The 19,461-nt window shown below is 43.5% G+C and overlaps 1 protein-coding gene and 1 long non-coding RNA gene across 2 annotated transcripts in view; one reads left to right on the top strand and one right to left on the bottom strand.

The window, feature by feature from the left end:
* The window catches only part of TMEM268 (transmembrane protein 268), a 13,703-nt gene extending 1,648 nt beyond the window's left edge, over positions 1 to 12,055 (top strand). Inside the window, exons 2-9 of the mRNA XM_042477810.1 lie at positions 224 to 721; positions 2,107 to 2,216; positions 2,554 to 2,661; positions 3,578 to 3,727; positions 4,128 to 4,238; positions 8,748 to 8,828; positions 9,785 to 9,970; positions 10,260 to 12,055. Of these exons, the coding sequence (XP_042333744.1) occupies positions 619 to 721; positions 2,107 to 2,216; positions 2,554 to 2,661; positions 3,578 to 3,727; positions 4,128 to 4,238; positions 8,748 to 8,828; positions 9,785 to 9,970; positions 10,260 to 10,421 (1,011 nt within the window). The 5' untranslated portion in view covers positions 224 to 618 and the 3' untranslated portion in view covers positions 10,422 to 12,055. The remainder of the gene's footprint in view (positions 1 to 223; positions 722 to 2,106; positions 2,217 to 2,553; positions 2,662 to 3,577; positions 3,728 to 4,127; positions 4,239 to 8,747; positions 8,829 to 9,784; positions 9,971 to 10,259) is intronic.
* A 3,190-nt stretch (positions 12,056 to 15,245) lies between these two features.
* Positions 15,246 to 18,962, bottom strand: LOC121937011. The gene is made up of 3 exons (XR_006105067.1): positions 18,798 to 18,962; positions 16,876 to 16,977; positions 15,246 to 15,696 (listed from the first exon to the last, which is right to left on the bottom strand). It is a non-coding gene; the product is annotated as an uncharacterized LOC121937011 (long non-coding RNA).
* Between the last annotated feature and the right edge of the window lie 499 nt (positions 18,963 to 19,461).

Genomic DNA, 19,461 nt, shown 5'->3' with positions numbered 1-19,461 from the left:
GTCACATAAATATAAATGTTTGCAGTGTTGCAGGGTTGATGTAGCAACATTGCAACACAATCACAATCAAGTCCGTATATATTTATGGACATGATTGTGATAGTGTTTGCACAATGTCCAGTTACAGTTGGCCCCCTAAAACCCAGAAAAGGGTGCAATAGTCTCTAAAGTGGAAGAAATCTTCCTTAGCTAGTTCCTGGCAAAACTTTGGCTTTCTCTCTAGGGTAAGTGAGCAAGAACTGGCATTGCGTGTATGAACGGGCCTCTTTCCCAGCTGTGCCTCACCCCAATTGTTGTTGCGAACGTTGCCACAGAGCATGACTCAGTGCAGCGTTAGAGAAAAAGCAAAGAGGAAGCGAAACATTTGGGCAGAAAGGTAGAACCAGGCTCCCAAAATGACCTCAAGGCCCCTGATTTCCACTCCAGGGCCCATCTTCACGTCCAAGTTTTGACCACTTGGACACAGGATGGAAAAAGCGACACTTGTATGGATGCTTTTCTCCCAGAAGAAGACTGGCAAGGACTGCCTAAGAGCACTCAGAGCAAGAGAGGTGGATTTGGAGATCTAGATCTTTCCCGGTACAAGTTGGGAGTTTGCAAGGTTGAAATATCCTTGAAATGGCGAGTGCCAAAAGTCGGACAGATGCAGCCGAGGAACTGTCCTTCTCGGTCTCTTTCGCTCAAAGCCAAGCAGAGGACTCTTCCGGCTCCTGGAAGAAAAGTAAGTGGAATAATTTTTGCATGTTGATTTGCTAGATAGTGAAATAATATGCATCGGGAAAGAGAGAGATTAACATAGAAATGTTTTCAGCGTGACAGTGAATGGCTCCATTGCTGATCCTTATGCACATTGTAATGCCTTTGCAATACCTTTGGGTGGATGGGTTACCGATTTAATGCATCTCATTAACCTTCATGGACTAAACCTGGGATATTTAATTCCCCCCAGAGTTATGTTTCATTGCAAAATATGCGTAGGAACAGACTTAGAAGGCAAACAACCTGAGATGTTGTTGGAAGAGTTTCAAGCAATGTCCCCTATCCTTACTAGTGTTGTTGTTGTGTGCCTTCAAGTCATTTCCGACTTATGGCGACCTTAAGATGAACCGAACCTGGGGTTTTCTTGGCAAGATTTGTCCAGAGGAGGTTGGCCATGGCCTTCCCTGAGGTTGAGAGAGTGTGACTTGTCTAAGGTCTCTGGGGGGGGGGTTATGGCCAAGTACACATATTTAAAAGAGGAAAAAAATGTTAGGATGAATACAGTCCCTATAAAATGGATGTACAACCCTAGGATTGATCACTACCTGAGAGGCAATGCATTGGTTTGTGTGTTGGACTAGGATACTTGAATATTCACTCAGCCTTGGAAACTACCATGGACAAGTCACACTCTCTCAGCCTCAGAATAAATTAAAGGCAAACCCCTTCTGAACAAATCTTGCCAAGAAAAGGTTCAATGTAAGTCCGAAATGACTTGGAAGGCACAAGCAATGACAACAGTTTCTTTTTCCTGCTTGTAAGTTCTCCATATGTTATCAGGAACCTTTGGAGAATAGGTTCCAGGGACATGAACAGTTTGGTTTTCTGTGTCTCAAAAGTCTGAGAAACCTATAAAACCATCTGCAAAGGAGAAGCCTTCCTCTTCACTGGCGCACATATGTTGTTGAGTTTTGCGTGTGGCAAGGGGAACTGAATGCATTTCTAAAATAAACCAGTTTGTTTATCTGACCTCAAGCGTCATCTGCACTGCAGAAATAATGCGGTTTGACACCACTTTAACTGCCATGGCTCGATGCTCTGGAATTCAAGGATGTGCAATTTTGTGAGATCTTTAGCCTTGTCTGTCAGAGAGCTGTGGTGCCACAACAAGCTACAAATCCCAGGATGGTGGTTAAAGCACTGTCGAACTCGATCGCTTCTGTAATGCAGATGCAAATTGCATGGGAGTGTGCGGAAGAGGCATGGATTTCATGGACATAAACGCTCCCCTCTGATGAAAAAGATCAAACTGGAGACCTCCCACTTACAAAGCAAAGTATACTACTAAGGTATGATGCCATCCTTCCTTGTCATTCATACTGAGCCTTCTTTATTGTTGCTTTTCAGGGCTTCGCAATGGCCAAGTGCTCCTGGTTCTCACAGCACACCAGGCCTGTTCCTCCAACCGGTTTGATATAAATCTTTGGTCGGATAAACTGAAGAACGTGGGAATTGAGGTGAGGCTCTATCTCTTGCTGATGCCTGCAGAGCAAAAGGAATGTTGTTGAAGGGATGCCGTCGGTTTGAAAATCTCATGCGCGCGCACGCGCGCACACACACACACACACACACACAGACACACAAGACAAAAATAAATTGAGATCAGGGAACAAATTGTGGTTTTCTGTTGGCTGTTGTCTTCAACAGTTGCATCTAGAGTAGACTCATTGAATCTGTTCACCTCCAGAAGTTGGTTTGATGGGTCTCCTGCAGTTAGATCAGAGTCACACTAAATGTTGGTTGTGATGGGTTTGCCACTGAATATTGATAATGCTGGTCTCATTGCCCAAACAGATGACCATTGACCAGTGGAAACATTTAGTCCAAAGGGCAGTGCTGGAACCAGAAGTGAGAAGCTACTTATTCTACAACTCCAGAGCATTTGCGATAGCCATCGCTGTGGTAAGGACCATGAAGCAGTGGTGCATTTCGCGTCTGACCTAATAGCATCCGTTTCTTAAATTGGGCATCCTTTTGTAGAGCCAGACCACAAAGGTTTGCAAACATTGGTTATATGTTGGTTTCTTTAAGACCCTGTTTTTCGATATCTCATCTTTCAATAATGTCTCATCCGTCCGCATGGCTCTTAGCCACACAGAGTGTGTATATGCAACAAAACGTTGGAGGTTGCAGAGCCAGAGTGCAAATTTGTTGGACACACTTTGCTGAAAACATGAATAAGCTAGTGATATAATCATGCACTGAATGTCTTCTCAAAGTAAGCAGTGAGTAATTTCAGCAAAGATCATCCTGCTGTGAGAAAGTCTTTGAAACCACCCAGATTTTGCAGTTTGGAACCTATTTTGTGCAAAATGTTCATGGAATTGGTTATGTGCCAAAAACCGCCTTTTCTGCACGGGGTGGAAATGTTATTTTTGGCACAGTGGCATATGTTTTATGTGTGGATTTTGTGCCGAAGAAGTCCCTAAATGCAGCATTTTTCTGTGGAGGAAACACAGAGAAAATAATATTTCTGGGTGTACATGTTATTTTCTGTGCCGAAAAGGCTGTTTCCTGCTCAGAAAAGGCTGTTTTGTGTTCAAATGTACCATGTGTGAATTGTGTGCAAAATAAGGCCTAAGATGTGAAGATTCTTTGGAGTCCAGGATTCTTCTCATCGGGGTCTTTTTAAAACCATTTTCCAAATAGTTTCTAATATTCCTTCCAGCCATGGGACAAACAGACAATTCCCATCATCTCTTGCCATTAGTCTTGCTGGATGGAGTTGATGGGAGTTGCAATCCAGAGCATCTCAGAGGACCAGAGGTTCCTGGCTATGGCATAAATGTAAATCCGTTCTATCTCACTGTCATTTCAGATTCTCTATGTGACTCTCTGGGTCAATCTGTATTTCACACTGAAGGCATTTTCTGTAGGACCTTCTTGGGGAACCAGCATCATGGCCACGGTGATAGCCTTAGTAGTCGCTGTGGCTGTCAGACTCATAATCCATCGATGCCAAAGGAAGGTAAGAAGACGTTGGATCTGTCTTGAGCTGTGGCTTCCATAAATTCCTTCCTAGCTAGGTTAGACTGGCACCATCCTTCCACAGTCAGACATGTGGAGATGACTTCTTCTTGTTCTTGTTCTCATCCCTCTTCTTTTTTTTGACTACTTTCATGTGCATTGTTGTTTCTGTTTGATGATGGTATCCATGAGCTGTCTCCATTCCATCATTTTTAGGGGTCCCAGGTGAAGAAAGATAGAGCGTTTTTCTCAAATGTGCAGATTATCATCTGTCAGGGATGTATTAGTTGTTGATTTTCCCGATCAACAGAGGGCTGGACTGGGTGGTTTCAACTCTATGGTTCTCTCTTTGTGTTGCCACATTGGAGTTCAAATACACAAACATGTTTCCACATCCTCAGATGAATATGAATACTGACATGAGACTGGCAGCTGCTAATGAAATTTTCATGGAGCAGGAATTCCTAGTGGGCTTCACAGATCTTCAAGACAAGCATCGCAACATCCCACAGGTATCCTTTGTGTGCAAGGCAAGGCATGCACAAATCTACCCAGGTTGCTGTATTTCTAAACAATGCATTGGTGAGTTTATGCTAGATTGTGTCCGCCGGCAAGTGTGGCTCAGGATGTCAAAAAACCATCCGCATGAGAAACATGTATCCATTATGGTGAACGTTTTCCCAATCTGCCTATTTTTGCATGAATTTGGCCCTGGCGTTTGAATTTTCGTGGGACACCGGAGCTCTCTGGCAAACAAAGGTAAATATCTCACAAAGCCACAAATCCCAGAATTCCATAGCATTGGTCCATGTCAGTAAAAGTGGTGTCAAACTGCTTTATTTCTGCAATATGTCAGCAACCTTTGTCCAAATTTCTGATCAATGCTGATGGATAGCCACCCAATTCTGCTTAACTATGCCCAGGCAAAGAGACCTAATAAGCCATCATTAATACTTGAGAGTATATATCAAAGAGATATAATCCAATATTACACTCATGGAGTTATGTGGCAATTGCAACCAAATATGCAACAAAAAATAGAAATGTACAATTGCAAGGTGCAACAGGCTTCCGTATGTGTGGCTCATAGTGCACAATGTGTATCTACATGTGCAAGGCACAATGACGCCATAGTGCAATTGCACTCCACCTCAATAGGGACATTTATACATATCTAAGCCAACCTCCATTACTACTTCATCTTCTCTTTTCCAAGCCAAACGTGTTGAGCTTTTTCAGCTGGTCCTCATAGGATAAAGGCTTCCAGGAAGCTTTATGGAGGAGTGTGGGTCTGCAGGCGAGCCTCTCTGTATTGATGCTAAAACCACACCAGCTCTCATGTTTTTATCTGACGGGGAACTCATTAAATTCAATGAGTTTTTGATTTAGCAATTCATCTCGGAGATTGCAGCAAGGTCAGTGTGGGAGCCATGAGTCGGAGGAGGAGAGTTTAGCGCCTGATTAACTCTTGGACCTTTTCTGTGACTAATCGAATTGATTTTGCTAAATGGGAAGGATATTTATAGCGTGTTTCGAGTGGCGGTTGGGTAGAGCGGAGGCAAAACTGCTCCCGGTTTCTCTCCCAACTTGAAAGGACCGGTTTTGGGGATAGGTTTCAGCAATTTGAATGGTTCCTTTTAAAGTTCAGTGTGGATTTCTTCTTCTTTGGAGGTCTTAAAATAGAAATTGGATGTCCATCTGCTAGGAGTGCCTTGGTTGTGCCTTCCTGCATGGTGAAGGGTTGGACTGGATGACCTTTGGGGTTCCTTGCATCTCTATGGCTAAGTTTCACTCAACTATAGATATGAGTCGTGTTGCCCAGAAATAGCTATAGATCTGGGAGTCTGGCTCAATGGCTCATATGGATGTTGGGTAGGGTTGTTTTTCTGTGTAATAGGAAGAGAAATAACATTCGCAAATATCCGCTGCTCCTCTAACATGGAAACCACCAGCTGCTCCTGCAAACAAAAGGAATCAGTCAACCCCCAAAGGCTATTTGGGCTCCATAGGGATAAGATTACAATGCCAGCTATTATATGCTACACTCTTCCAGAATTGCAGTGCTATCGATTTAAACATTACTGTAATGATGTTGGTCACGCCATAACCTTGAGAGTGACACTTAATAATCAATAGTAATACTACAACTACTACTACTAACAGTATTTATTCATCTTTCCCTATGAATAGTCAATGCATTACTTCCAAGCTCATGAGTGTGTGCATAAGTTACCATACATTGAATCCTTCATGAGAGTTTTACAAAGCAGATAGCCAAAGCCAAGGAAGAGGCCATTCCATCATTCCCGCAGCAAGGAATATGGAGTCAATATGGATGACCCTGATTCAGTCTCAGATGGTGGCTCTGATGTTACTGGGATCAGCACCAGGTTTTTAACAAGACAGGATTGGGTTCAGCGCCATAGTCATTTCAAACTCAGACTAAAACCCAGGTCAGAGTCGCCATTCCCTTTGACATCCTAGCCCAAAGCCATTGCTGCGGTTGCCACATGTGACTACTTGTAACCCATCTGTCAGGAGTGTTTTGATTGTGTGTTTCTGAATGGAAAGGGGTTGGAGTGGATGACCTTTGGGGATCTCTTCCAAACCTATGGTTCTATGGTTCTCTCTCTGGTCCAAGCTCTTGGCAATTATGTGAGATGGCCAGCAGGCGGAGCAGATTTGCTTCCAAATGCTATAGAGAGGAGCATTGAGGACATGCGACGAGATCCACAGGAACAAAAAGGAGATACATCTCCAACTGCTTTGGCGGTATTATTATTGTTGTTGTTGTTGTTATTGTTGTTATTTTGAAACAAGCCCAATGCATTTTGGCTTATGTAAATACATCTAGGGCCTTCTTCAGGTGCGATATATAAAACTAGCAGCACAGATTTCTGGAATAGCAAAGTTTCATTCCATTTGCTGGACTGAAATATATATATATATATATATATATTTTAGTCCAGCAAATGGAATGAGATTTTCGACTCTGGAAACCTTTCTATTTTTCGCAGGCCTTTGACCAACAATGTGCCTCAAAAATATGCTGGATTTGGATATGTTTGAAACTGGTTTTAATCTTACTCATTTTTTAACTTTTATACTTCCTATGTTTTTAAAAAAATCCATTGTTCCTGAAAAGTGTCAGGGAAAAGAGAAAGGTTCCTGAACTGGATATAAATAAACACAACAACAACAACAACAACAATTCCTACAATATTCACAGACAAAAATGTCTGCAATCTAGGACAGCATCTCAAGCCAAGAAGGAAATGTTTCATTACGTCGTTGTTTGGCTTTGGCCGCACTTCAAGAATGTGGTTTGGTTCAGACACACATCGAGTTGAATCTAAACAGCCAGACTCCAAAAAACAAGAGGCTACAGACAGGATGGGATCAAGTGCAAATTGGAAAGTAATACTTTTTGATGTTACCACAATCCGTTTCTTGCTGGCGTAGGAAAGGCGTTGCACAGATTTATGAGTTGATTGCAAGGATATGAATTCAGGGGATATCAATTTTATTGACTTCCTTAAAAAAACAACAAATTAAGCAAATAGAAAGTCCCCACAATTTGCAAATTCCCATGTGTGGTGGGAACAATTTGAGAGGAAAGAGAAAAGAAACCGTTTGCAAAAGCACAGGTGAGAAATGCATCCCTCCAAGCAAAGGGCTGAGTGCTTAGTTCAAGGATGGCCACAGTGAGCTCCATGGGCTCCTGGGTTCCACTTTTGGGGCCTCCACCAATTCTTCAAAAGCCATCCCCATTTTAAAAAGAAATTGTTGGTTATTTATGGATAGTTCGTGCCACAAGCCATGCAAAATCCCTACAAACCTGTGAAAACCTGAGAGCATGTTCCTCCGCACCTTCACAAGGAGCACAGGACCCCATCCTAGCTCTCAGATGCCTCCATTTTCCTCCCCAGTCCCCTTCAAAATGGAATGGATGTAATGCATTGACTATTCATAAGGAAAGATGAATAAATACTTGTAGTAGTAGTAGTAGTAGTAGTAGTATTACTATTGATTATTAACAGTATTACCTGTGAAGTGTCACTCTTGAGGTTATGGCATGACCAACATCATTACAGTAATGTTTAAACCGATAGCATTGCAATTTTGCAAGGGTGTGGCATATACTAGCCAGCAGTATAATCTCATCCTTCTGGAGGCAAAATTGTCGTACTTTAGCCATATTGTGAGAAGATGCGACTCATTAGAAAAGACAATAATGTTAGGAAAGGTGGACGGATGTAGAAAGAGAGGAAGACCTCACCCCAGATGGATACTCAGTCAGAGAGATCATGGGCATGGATCTGAAGGATCTAAGCCAAACAGTTGAGCATAGGGAAACTTGGAGATGTCTCATCCATGTCTCATCCGACTCATGGGCAGTTAAGAACAAGAACAACAAGTCTTGGAGATGTCCATAGCGTCTTCATGAATTGAGACCGACTCAAGGGCAGTTAAGAACAACAACGAAAGGCTTCAGTTTATGGCAACCCTATGAATGAGAGACTTCCAAGTCACCCTCTTATCAGCACCCCTGCTCAGGTCTTGCAAACCCAAATCCATAGCTTCCATGACTGATTTTGTTCACTTGTAATGGGATTTTCCTCTTGTCTTACTGCCTTCTGCCTTGCCAAGCATCCTTCTCTTTCCTAGTGAGTCATGTCTTCTCACGATAGACCCAAAGTATGAGACTTTCATCTCAGTCACCCAACTTGATTTTGTTGTTGTTGTGCATTTGTGGTGTATGTCTTTTCTAGGGAGACTTTGGCCCCTGGCCCCCACACAATTGCCCACCCCAGTTTATTGCATTAAAAACCCTGGCCTTTGAATCCTGTGCTTTTCAAGGAGCCAACCAAGGAACCTCGAGATCCGTAACCCAACTTGACCCTTCTGCTGAGCCATAAATAACTCGACAAAGTAGTCTCAAGAGCTGTAACACAACTTAGCATCTCTGTTGAGCCCTAAAGGAAACGCAGTGTCTGTTAACTTTCCTACACTCCATCCAGCTGTGGTTTGTCCATTACAAGATGGGACCCTGCCTGCAATCCTTGGCAGAGACTGTGGCTACAATGAAGAGGAACCAAGAGGTGAGTTGTTCCATGTTGTTGCCTTGAGACAAAAGACAAAGTTACCTTAGGCTTTTGCATTGATACCCCATTTTTCTCTCTTTGCAAAGTTACCCTCTAGTCTGAATCTGTAATGGCCTTCCTAACTAACTATACTTCAAGAGAGTTTTCAAAGTACATTTGTGGTCTTGGTGTGTGAGTCATTTGCTTTGTTTTGGCCACAGGCGCACAGATGTTTTGTTCCGAGATGTTTTTAATAAAAATGTTTGTTGAAAGAAAATCCCTCCACAACAATTTGAGACGCTGCAAAATTTTCTTTGGTGCTTTATCCTAACAGTCTTTTCCACCTGTTGGGAAACCCACATTTTGACCTGAGTGCTGAGTAGTTTGACCTGAGTAACTTGCAATAATACTCATAAAAGAGTGAGTAATTATGGATATTCTTCCCAAGTAAATCCAGCCAGATCAGCCATCAATAACTGATCATAAAGGAGCCCTACTGGTTCAGATCAAAGCTCTGTACAACTCCAGCATTTGGCTTCTAATGTTCCCTTATGTTGTCTATTCAGTTCTCTGCATGTGTATATCTCTCTCTCTCTGTATGTGTATGCCTCAGTTAACAATTCCTGGGCATTTATTGCTTTACAGAAAAATTGCTTCTAAAGGTAGAAATAGCATGGAAAGAGTTCCAATACCAAGTAAAAATAGGAGGATCAGGTCAACATGGCTCATGGGATTTGTAGTTTGTTGTGGCCCCAGAGCTCTCTGACTGAGAAAGCTAAATGTCTGCATGGAGCTATGGCAGTTAAACCATGGTGCCAAACTACATTGATTCTGCAGTGCGGATGCACCATGTATTTAAAAATGAAATGATTTTGTTAAGAAAGAGGGAGAAAGGCATGGCCGTGTCTTTGCTTGCGTGTCATAGCACCATGCTAGGATTTAGTTCTTTTCTCTTCTCATTTTTCTCCACCTAGTCTACCCTGAAGCACAACTTGGACAAACTCTGCCTCGTCATGGAGACCCCTGTTATCCCCATTTTGGAAAACAAACCAGAAAGGTCTTTGGAAGAGACCCCACTGTTGTCGGAGGGAAGGAATAGCACCAGGGAGGTCCTTACATTTCGGGAACCCCTGCGTCTGATCCCTGATGGAGCCCCAGAGGTAAGACTTTCTTGGCAAGGGGTTCCCTACTCCAAATCCAGTACTTGTGGTTAGTGGCGCATGTGACTCTACTCTAGGGTTCATCCTGGACTTTTGAAGCAGGATATTTTGGAAGCATTGGATGGGGGAATATTTGGGTTTTTGGGGGGGATTGGCCCTCCAAGGTCTTCTAGGTGGGCTAATGCAGTTCCCTGCCCTCTGTCGCTAACCTATCCTTGCCCCAGTTGATCTACCCCAAGTGTTTGCAAGTTAGCAGTCCTCAGTAAACACTGACACTTGTTCATTTCAGGAGATGGCACAGCATCTGTTGGCAATCTTCGGCAGCTACTACGTGAGGTTGCTGGTCAGTGGTCAGCTCCCATGTGTCCCATCAGGATGGCATGTAGAACTTGCCCATGCTCCATGCCTCTGCCAGTTCATTGAGACCACAGTGCTGGGGAGGAAATCTTGAAGTGAGAAAGGCCCAAGAAAATCCTTTCCAGCTGGATGGATTACTCCAGACACAGAGCATCAACTGACACCAAAAAAAGAGAGAGTCAGGAGAATCTACAACCAGAGAAAGGCAGCGATGGGTTATGTTCTCCATGTGCAAAAGCAAGGTTGCAGTTGAACATTGAGAAATCAAAAATAATAACCGCAGATGATTTGTATAACTTCAAAGTGGATGGTGAAGGCATTGAAACAGTCAAGACCTTGGGTCAGCAATAAATCAAAATGGAGACTGTAGTTGGGAAATGTGAAGTAGACGTCAATATGGAAGACCGACTGTTAACGGGAAGGTCCTAAAGTGGAAAGAACAATCAGTAGATACCAAAGTCAGAATCATCCATGTCACAATATTTCTAATTTCTTTGCGTGTGTGTGAAAACCGGACAGTGAAGAAAGCTGACAGAAACAGAATCTGCTCTGTTCTATGGATACCGTGAATTGCCAAAATGCTGAATAAATGGGTCCTTGAGCAAAGCAAGCCTGGACTCTCCCTAGAAATCAAAATGACTGTAGTGAGGCTATTGTACTTTTACCATAGCTTGGTAAAATATGGTAAAGGGGGAGGCAGTAGGAAGAAAGGAAGACCACATTACAGGTGGATAAGTCAAGGAGAGCCTGGTCCTGAGAGTGCCATTCTTGAGAAGCGTGTCTTGGAGGACTCTCATCCACAGCGTTGCCATGAATCGGAGCCAACGTAATGGCAACTAGCAACAACAGTGATAGAAGTGTCCTGCAGAAATGTTTGAGAGACATTCTAGCTTTTTTTAAAGGAGCAATTGTATCACTACACCAAACCAAGAGGGCATGTGCAGCTCCACAACGTACATGACTGGTGGAAACTGTCCAAGGTCCTGGACGGACATAGTTTCTGCAAAGCCTTTGAAAACAGCTTTGCCTGATCTTCCCCGATTTGTTTATTGTAATGGACAAGCTTTTGTATGCCATGGGAAGTAATGCAGGAAACTATCTCACCGGAATGGTGTGGGATGAAACCATTGGATCCTCTCCATTTGGCTTGGCTGTGTGTGTGTAATCAAAGCAATCCTTCCCATTCAGACACAGAGAATGTAAAGCATTTTGATTAGTCTCAACCATTTCTGGGGTGGGCTGTGGATAAGAACTGATCCCAGTTGGGCTGGAAATGGGTGTTGCAGAAACAACCTGCTCAACATAGTGGGTGGTTTTGGTTTAGGATTTGGGGAGCACCAAACTATTAGTGGGGATCTCTTGACTTGGACGAAATGGGAGAAGCAAGCTGAGAATCCTCTGAGGCTACATTTGGGACCCTTTCGGACAATTATAGTGCTGTGATTCCACTTTAACTACCATGGTTCTGTTCTATGGAACACCAGCATTGGCTGTTTAGGGATGAGCACACAGAATTCTCAACCAGAGAGCTCTAGTTTCTTCCCAAACTACAAACCCCAAATCTCCAGACGATGAAGCCACGGCAGTTAAAGTTGAATCCTTGTGCTATAATTGTATCAAGTGCAAAGGTTCCAGTCCAACATTTTATCCATAGACCACTTTATCATGTGAAAACTGACCTTTGGAACGTAGGAAGCTGTTGTATAACACTGTTGTTTATCGTTCATTTGTGACTGTATATGTTTCATGTACCACCCTTTGGTGAAAAGGGCATTATATACAGACTTACCCCTGTTCTAACTTCTTTTGGTTTTTATGAAGGACAACATGCTCCGCTCTACAGCTTTATTTTAATTTTCAATCATGGCTGCCTGTTTATGGAGCGGGTGCAGAAATATCTATTTGGGGATGGAAAAGATCAGCTTGCTCCATTTCATGGCTACCGTAATAGGGCTCTTAATTCCTGCCATTGGAAAAATAAAAGTCACCAAAGACCAAACGTGGTTTAACATCTCTTTGAACCTTTGTATGCCCTTGTTTGCACACTGGTTAAACACACTTCCACCTTTACATCTGTCAATATCACAGGCAGGGAGGAAAATCAGACACGCTCGTCCCCTCTCTTAGAGGAGTTTCCAAACCTATCTTCATGACTGTCTGTGGTGATGCAAAGGGAGGTGGATTGAGCAAAATCATGGTATCCTTAAGCTGGCACAGATCAGGATCCCATGCTAGTAGATGGCGAACATGCAGTCTTCTATTTTCATGTCCGAGTGCACGGATCCTGGATGACGCCGATAATCATACCCGGTGGCCTGGGTTGGACGTAGTTAGGTGGAGGCCGACGGTCCTGGAAATCATCGTCATCACCTCCGCAACAACAGCCACAGCAGATACCCATTCTTGCTGCGGCGTAGATCCAGGCTGCAGTCAACGGGAATGACATCAAGTCAAAACCCAGACCGAAATCTAGCACTACACTCTACCATTCGTAACTTTACAAATCTGTGGCTAGGTTGCAGGAAAGCCATGAAACCCTGTTAGTGAATTGGGAAGGTATGTATCGGGGCATTGGCAAGAGGGGCCTGATGTGTGTTGGGCACTTCTGATATGTTCAAGCATTTCCTAGTGCATGAGAGAGTTTCCAGAGGCTAATTGGTGCCCATTGTCACTCCATTGGCTACCATTGCTCAAAGGAGGTCTGTGCATCGCAACATCACAGTGAATGTGGGTGTTGAAAAGCTATGCAGTTCAATTTTCAACATGTGTGGCACAGCGGTTGTGGGTTTGATCCCAGAGGGCTCCAGGCTGGCTCAGCCTTCCATCCTTTCGTAAGTCAGTAAAATGACTAACAACTTGTTGGGGGCAATTGCCTTACATGTTATAGAGAGTGCTTAGTTCACTATGAAGCAGTATAGAAATATAAATGCTATTGCCATTGCATGTAAGGTCATTTACTAAGACGGAAACCCCAAGCTGAACCCCAATCCAAGCTCCCTACTGTTAATTTTCAGCAAAGCAGATGCAAATGACTCAGCTTATGTGACACGTAGTGCTGGAAGGGAATTCAATGGATAGCAAGGGACTGCCAAACATGACATAATATTTTCATCTGTGGAGGGTAAGTGAATGACAAGACAGCAAACGTTCTCACTAGAGTCATGGCTTGCTCCACCAGAGATCTTCTTATGCTCCTCTGCACTTGGTGGAAAGTGCTGAAGGACATGCACATTCAGCTAATAAAGAAGGACTGTCAATGGTACGAAGGCTTCATGTTCAGCTGCATGTGCATAGTTACCCCCTACAATATGAATCTTCCTTCTATAAGACATACTCTCAACTCCATCCCAAGTTATTGGAATATTACAAGTGTAATCAAAAGCATAATCATGTGCTGTCTTGTCATTTACTTATCCTCCAGAGATGAAAACTGACACAGATGTGACCAAGCTACAGCAGTTTGCTTTTGCCTGAGACTATTGGGAAGGACAAAAAACTGCCTCTTCCTATCTTCCTCCTGTCCCCAAATCTGAATTAATTGAATGCAAACAATTTTTGCACCTTGAACTGCATTTGCAGCCATCGAAGTAAGCTGAGAACAAAGAGGAGAAGTGGGAGGAAGGGAGAGAAACTGGGCTACTTTAAAAGCAGCTGAAAAAGGGGGATGGCAGAGGATTAATGTGGATTGTGTCTGCTAAATCTGGATAACTGGAGGATATGCATTTAGATGTGGTCATTTTTTCACTTACTGTTAGTAGTAATTTACATCATGTTTCCAGGGACCTGCAGATAGTTGGTCTCTCTCTCTGCCCCTCTTTCTCTCAATCTTTCTGTAAAACCAGGGAGTATATGACCAGCAACACATCATATCCTGCTACCCTTCATAAGGTTGCCCCAGTAACACAACCCAGTCACACATAAAACAGAAGGGCTGTTTTATGAGTCATGCACCTCCATTGTTTACTCCCTGTAAGGAGTAGGGAGCTAGTAGTTTTGAGCCTCAGTGGCTCTGAGATCGGATCTGTTATAAGGGAACTGGAGAGCCTGCATGGCGTAGTAGCTTGAGAGTTGGAATGTGACTCTGGAGACCAGGGTTTGATTCCCAACTTGGCCATGAAACCCATTAAGCAGCCTTGGGGAAGTCACACTCTCTCAGCCTCAGGGGAAGGCCATGGCAAACCTCCTCTGAACAAATCTTGCCAAGAAAACCCCAGGATAGGTTTGCCCCAGGGTCACTATAAGTCAGAAATGACTTGAAAGCACAGAAGAACAACAATATGTGAATCTATCCCAGGTGCTGAACATGTTTGGGTGCATTGAGTCCTGTATTGTGGACAGATCCTTGCAGGTTAATACCTAGAATGATGTGGGAGCCATTGTCTGTCCAAGTGCTCCAGAACATTCCTAAGTGAGAAGAATTTGGATCACTATGACAAGCTCTACAGAGAAGTAGAATTCAGAGACATGGCTATGTAAGTCTGCAAAATCAGCATGCAAAGGGATCTTCTAGCACCTTTGAGACTAACTGAGCAAAACAAGCTGTAGCGTGAGCTTATGTAAGGTTTGGGTCTCATCTGCACTGCAGAAATAACTCACCACTTTAACTGCCATGGCTCAATGCCATGGAATCCTGGGATTTGTAGTTCTCTGCCAGGGAAGGCTAAATCTCTCACAAAGCTACAAATCCCAGGGTTTCATAGCACTGAGCCATGAAACGTAGGATTCTCCAGATGAACTTGGGGGCATTACACTTTGTCAGCCTTATGTTCAGAGGCAATGGTGTCTCAGACGAAACCTTGCCAAGAAAACACATCAACAGGTTTGTGAACAGCCTGAGTTGACACGAAGGCACACAACAGCGACAAAAATCCCGATGTCAGCATCTCTTTTCACAAAAGACTTTTTTACTTTAGCACTTTCTCATTTTCAGTGATGACTTTTATTGGTATCGCAGGCAAAGGAATTCAGACGCATCCATCTCCTTTCAACAAGGAGTTTGTGAACTTGTCTTCATGTCTTGTCTGTGATGATGCCAGAGGAGGCTTCCCTTCGTGGGTTGAGCAACTGTTATGATTTTCTCCAGCTGAGGGAAAAAAGTTACTTTTTGACTCCAGCTGGGGAAAAGTTCCTTCTTTCCATTCCCAGAATCCTCCAGCTAGCATGACTGTTGGTCATACTGGCTGCAGGAATCTCCCCCAAGTTGCAGTTTTCTCAAGCAAGGGCAGCGCAGGATCCTGTTCCGGCGACGGATGGGTCCCACGCCGTCTTTTATCCTCAGGTTTTTTTAGGCTGGTCTTGAACAGGAATGCTACATGGGGGAGTTGGCGTGGCCATTTGGGGCCGGCCTTGTCATCCAGTTACTTGTGGAACTGTACAGACATAAGAAGGAGGGGGAAAAAATCAGATTCGGAGGAAGAGCTAAGAGCTGGAAAACATGCACGCTAGCTTTTGGGAGGAGAGGTGTAGCAGGAACAAGTGCAACCGGTGGTGAGAAGTGGTGCTTTTGGATGGTGGCACCATCGGGACAAAACTGAAATTCAAAATCCAGAACCCCACGGAGCTGAAGGAGAAACTTGTAGAAGTTGACTTATCACCATTTGTGGGGGAACACCCATTGCAATCCAGGATAGAAAACAGCAGCCCATGGATCACGGGGGACATTTTTCTGGCCCCAAATCTCTTCCAAACTGCCCAAAGCTCCTAAACGCCCCACTTTGGCTGGGTTAAAATTGTCTGTGTCTTTCATGGTTTCCCACCCTTATTCTAGAGAAAGTAGTTTGCAGAACGTAAGTTCTGGAATTCCTTACAAACCAAATCAGAAGGGACATTTTAGGCCTAGGAGATGCCTCCACCTTCCACAAGAGTGAGCTTAGGAAGTGTCTGGAAGCATTTTGAAACCAAGATATATATTCAGTTTTTCTTCAAAGGTAAAATAATATTAAAAATGGGGGATTTATCAGGCCACAGCACAAACCACTCCTTAGGTCCTTTTGTTTCCTTCTTCCATGTTGCGATCAATTCCCACCTTCTTCAAGGAGGATGACCAACTTACATAGCTCCCTTTATCGCAGTGTTGCGGAGGCACCATCCTCTCTAGTGATGTCTCCTAGCAAATCTTTTAGGGGCTTCTGTGACCACATCTGTTGCATTTCTTCTGCTTATCTCCTTTCCTAACCTGGGATAGTTTCCTTGGTAGAATAAATATACCTTAACTGCAAGCATCTAGAGTTATTATTCTGGTCTCTTCCACATTGCTCATGTCACACTCACCAGATTGTACTCTCTTAGTAAACCAGCATGATGTAGTGGTTTGCAATTTAAGACAATGGAGATCAGGGTTTGAATCCTTGCTTGGCCATGTAAACCACTGGGTAACTTTGGGCATGTCATGCTCTCTCAGCCTCAGAGGATAGCAATGGCAAACTCCCTCTGAAGAAGCATGCCAGGAAAACCTTGTGATAGGTTCCATTTAGGGAACGACTTGAAGGCACGCCACAACATCAAAGTAGAAATATCTTACCATACAGGGATAATTCAGCATCTTTTACCTTTTCCCTCTGGTTGGGCTGAAAGCTCTCTCTTAGTCTCCTCCTCATCTTTACAACAGCTGCAGCAGCAACTCCGAATTTTTCCGGCTACATAGCTGCAGGCTGAACAAACAAGCCAACAGAAAACTGTGTATCAAAGATCAATATAAAACAACAACAACAACCCCCCCCAAACCCCTCAAGCATTTACTCAAATGATGTTTTTGGATATGTCTTTCCCATCACACCCTCATTTATCTCATTGTAGTAAAATGTCCTTAGACGTAAAAAGAAAGGATGTGGTTTTCAGAGGACATCTGTTTCCCTGGCTTTGGTTTAGTCTAGAGAATTCTGTGAGACGTCTTTTATCCCGATTTGGTGACAAGGGCCAGGAAGGGAGGAAAGAGAAAATATGGTAGTAATAATTATAATAAAAGGATCTCTTGGGATATGCCATTTTTGTTCAATGATACTTTTGGTTTTCTAAGAACGGGAGCTTGGTTGAGCATGTCACATGCGCCAACGCATTTATGTGTGTAGAGATGTGCTCAGTGATGTTATTCTTACCACCATGCCACTGGTGTGATTCATTTATTGAAGAGCTGGCAAAAATAGATAAAATAATCCAACCATAAAAAAACAATTATAACCTGAATTCATTAAAATCTAGAGGCAGATGTCAATGCAAAATCCCTGGGGAAACGTATCAGTTTGACACTAGAAATGACCAACACTGAGATCCTGCCTAATCTCAATGAGATTATTCTTTCTCATGCCACTTGCCACAATGGGAAAGACCCGACTTTGCGTCAGAATTGGATGGACTCCATTCAGCCATGATGACTTCTCTGACTTATGAGAAGCTACAAGGGCAAGGTTGGTTTTCCATAGAGGTATATCCAGAAAAATGAAGACTGGAAGAGGAGTGAAGGAGAGGTCATGCAACGGCCCAAATTGTGGAAACATGATAAAATCCTGCACCATTGTCATCTAGATACATCCTTGCACATTGTCTCCTGCACCCCAAATAAATCTCTTTTCATCTGTGGTCAACTCAAAGCCAGGCACAGAATCCACAACTATGAGTAGAGCCAACCTTGGTTGGAAAGTTGGTGCCAAAGGATTACAACACTGGCAGAAACTTACTGGAAACAACAGAATTTCAACCAATTGCCATTGCATAGAGAAACTTCCCATTTTCAGAAACTGAGATATGTTACAGCCTTCAATATAGGAGGAGTATATCCTCCAATTCCCCCAATTGTACAGGGATAGTCTCAGTGAACCCTCTGCCTTCCAACTTGTTTAGCTGCTTTTAAAATGTCCCGGTTTCCCTCCTCCTCCCACCTTCCTCCTCTTGTCCTCCTCCTTAGTTCAATTGCTGCAAACTGAGTCCAAAGTACAGAAGTAGTTTGCGCTCAGTTGTCTCAACAAAGGGAGAAAAGAGAAGAGGAAGGGGCAGAATCCTGTCCTTCCCAGTTGGCCCAGGCAAAAGCAATCTTCTGCAGCCTCTCCAAGTTTGTCTGTTCTTCCCCATCTTTTCCCATCATACTCTGATGTTGGTTGACCCTTGGGTCTTTGTTCTCATCTGTGAAATATTGACAGGGCTGGGGGAAATCCATGCAATGTTAATAAATCAAGTCAGGAAGATAACAGAACTGCCTCATTTTTTTCTGGCCAAGCCTTTGAAAAGCAGTGATGCAGCAAGTTCTCACCCTTTCCCTTTCCACGCTTGGGACAAAGAAACGACGCGGGAAGGAATCCTTCGTTTGCAAATGATCCATGGAAAAAAAGCAATACACAAGGATAGCAAGAAAGATAATGTCCCAGGGAAACAAGACTTCCAAAAGGACTTCATTTTCCTAGGCTTCCCACTCTGCATGACTGGAACAGCAAAGCTATATTCAAAAACTGACATTTAGGTGTAGCTGTTTTGCTCTTACCATTGATAATAACTCAGACCATGTTTCTTGTGGTGGAGGATGGCCTCTCTCCCTCTCACTCTGTTTCTCTGTTTCTCCTCTCTCCCTCTCGGTCTTTCTCTTTCTTTCTTTTCCTTTGCAGCTAGCAGGTCTATGGCTAGTCGGTGTTGCAACTTGCAACCTGTTTCCGCCTCTTGCAAAACCGTATCATCACATCCTCCTTCCCTTCAGGGGCTTGCCCCAGTAACATGACCCAAGTCAGGTGGAGGACAAGCAGGAAGGGTTGGTTTTATGACTTACAGAGCTCCATTGTTTGCTTCATGCCAGCCTGAAGTGTTGCTATGCACAGGTGTTTTTCCAGTACCTGTGGGCCATGCAGTTAAATGCTCCTACTTGAAACCAAAGAGCAGATCTCCTTATGATGGAGGAAACCTGGGTTACTGAGCCAGAGTAAAGCCAGTGCTGTGTCACTGCATAAGCTGCTGAATTTGGTCTACTATCAACCTTCATTCACGAGCCTTAAAAAATCCCATTCATTGTCCTTTGCATCAGGCAGCAAAATGTCTTGGGCTGCCTCTGATAAATGTTGTTGCCCTTTGAACCGTAATGAGAGCAAGGTTTTCTCCCGGGTGATATTTGAAACTGTTTAATATGCCTCTGTGCCTTTTGGTCTCATACTCTCCGG

This window comes from Sceloporus undulatus, chromosome 7 (assembly GCF_019175285.1).
Source record: "Sceloporus undulatus isolate JIND9_A2432 ecotype Alabama chromosome 7, SceUnd_v1.1, whole genome shotgun sequence".
Taxonomy (NCBI): Eukaryota; Metazoa; Chordata; class Lepidosauria; order Squamata; family Phrynosomatidae; genus Sceloporus; species Sceloporus undulatus.
The sequence above is the reverse complement of the archived record's forward strand: the minus strand, read 5'-3'. Positions and strand labels throughout refer to the sequence as shown.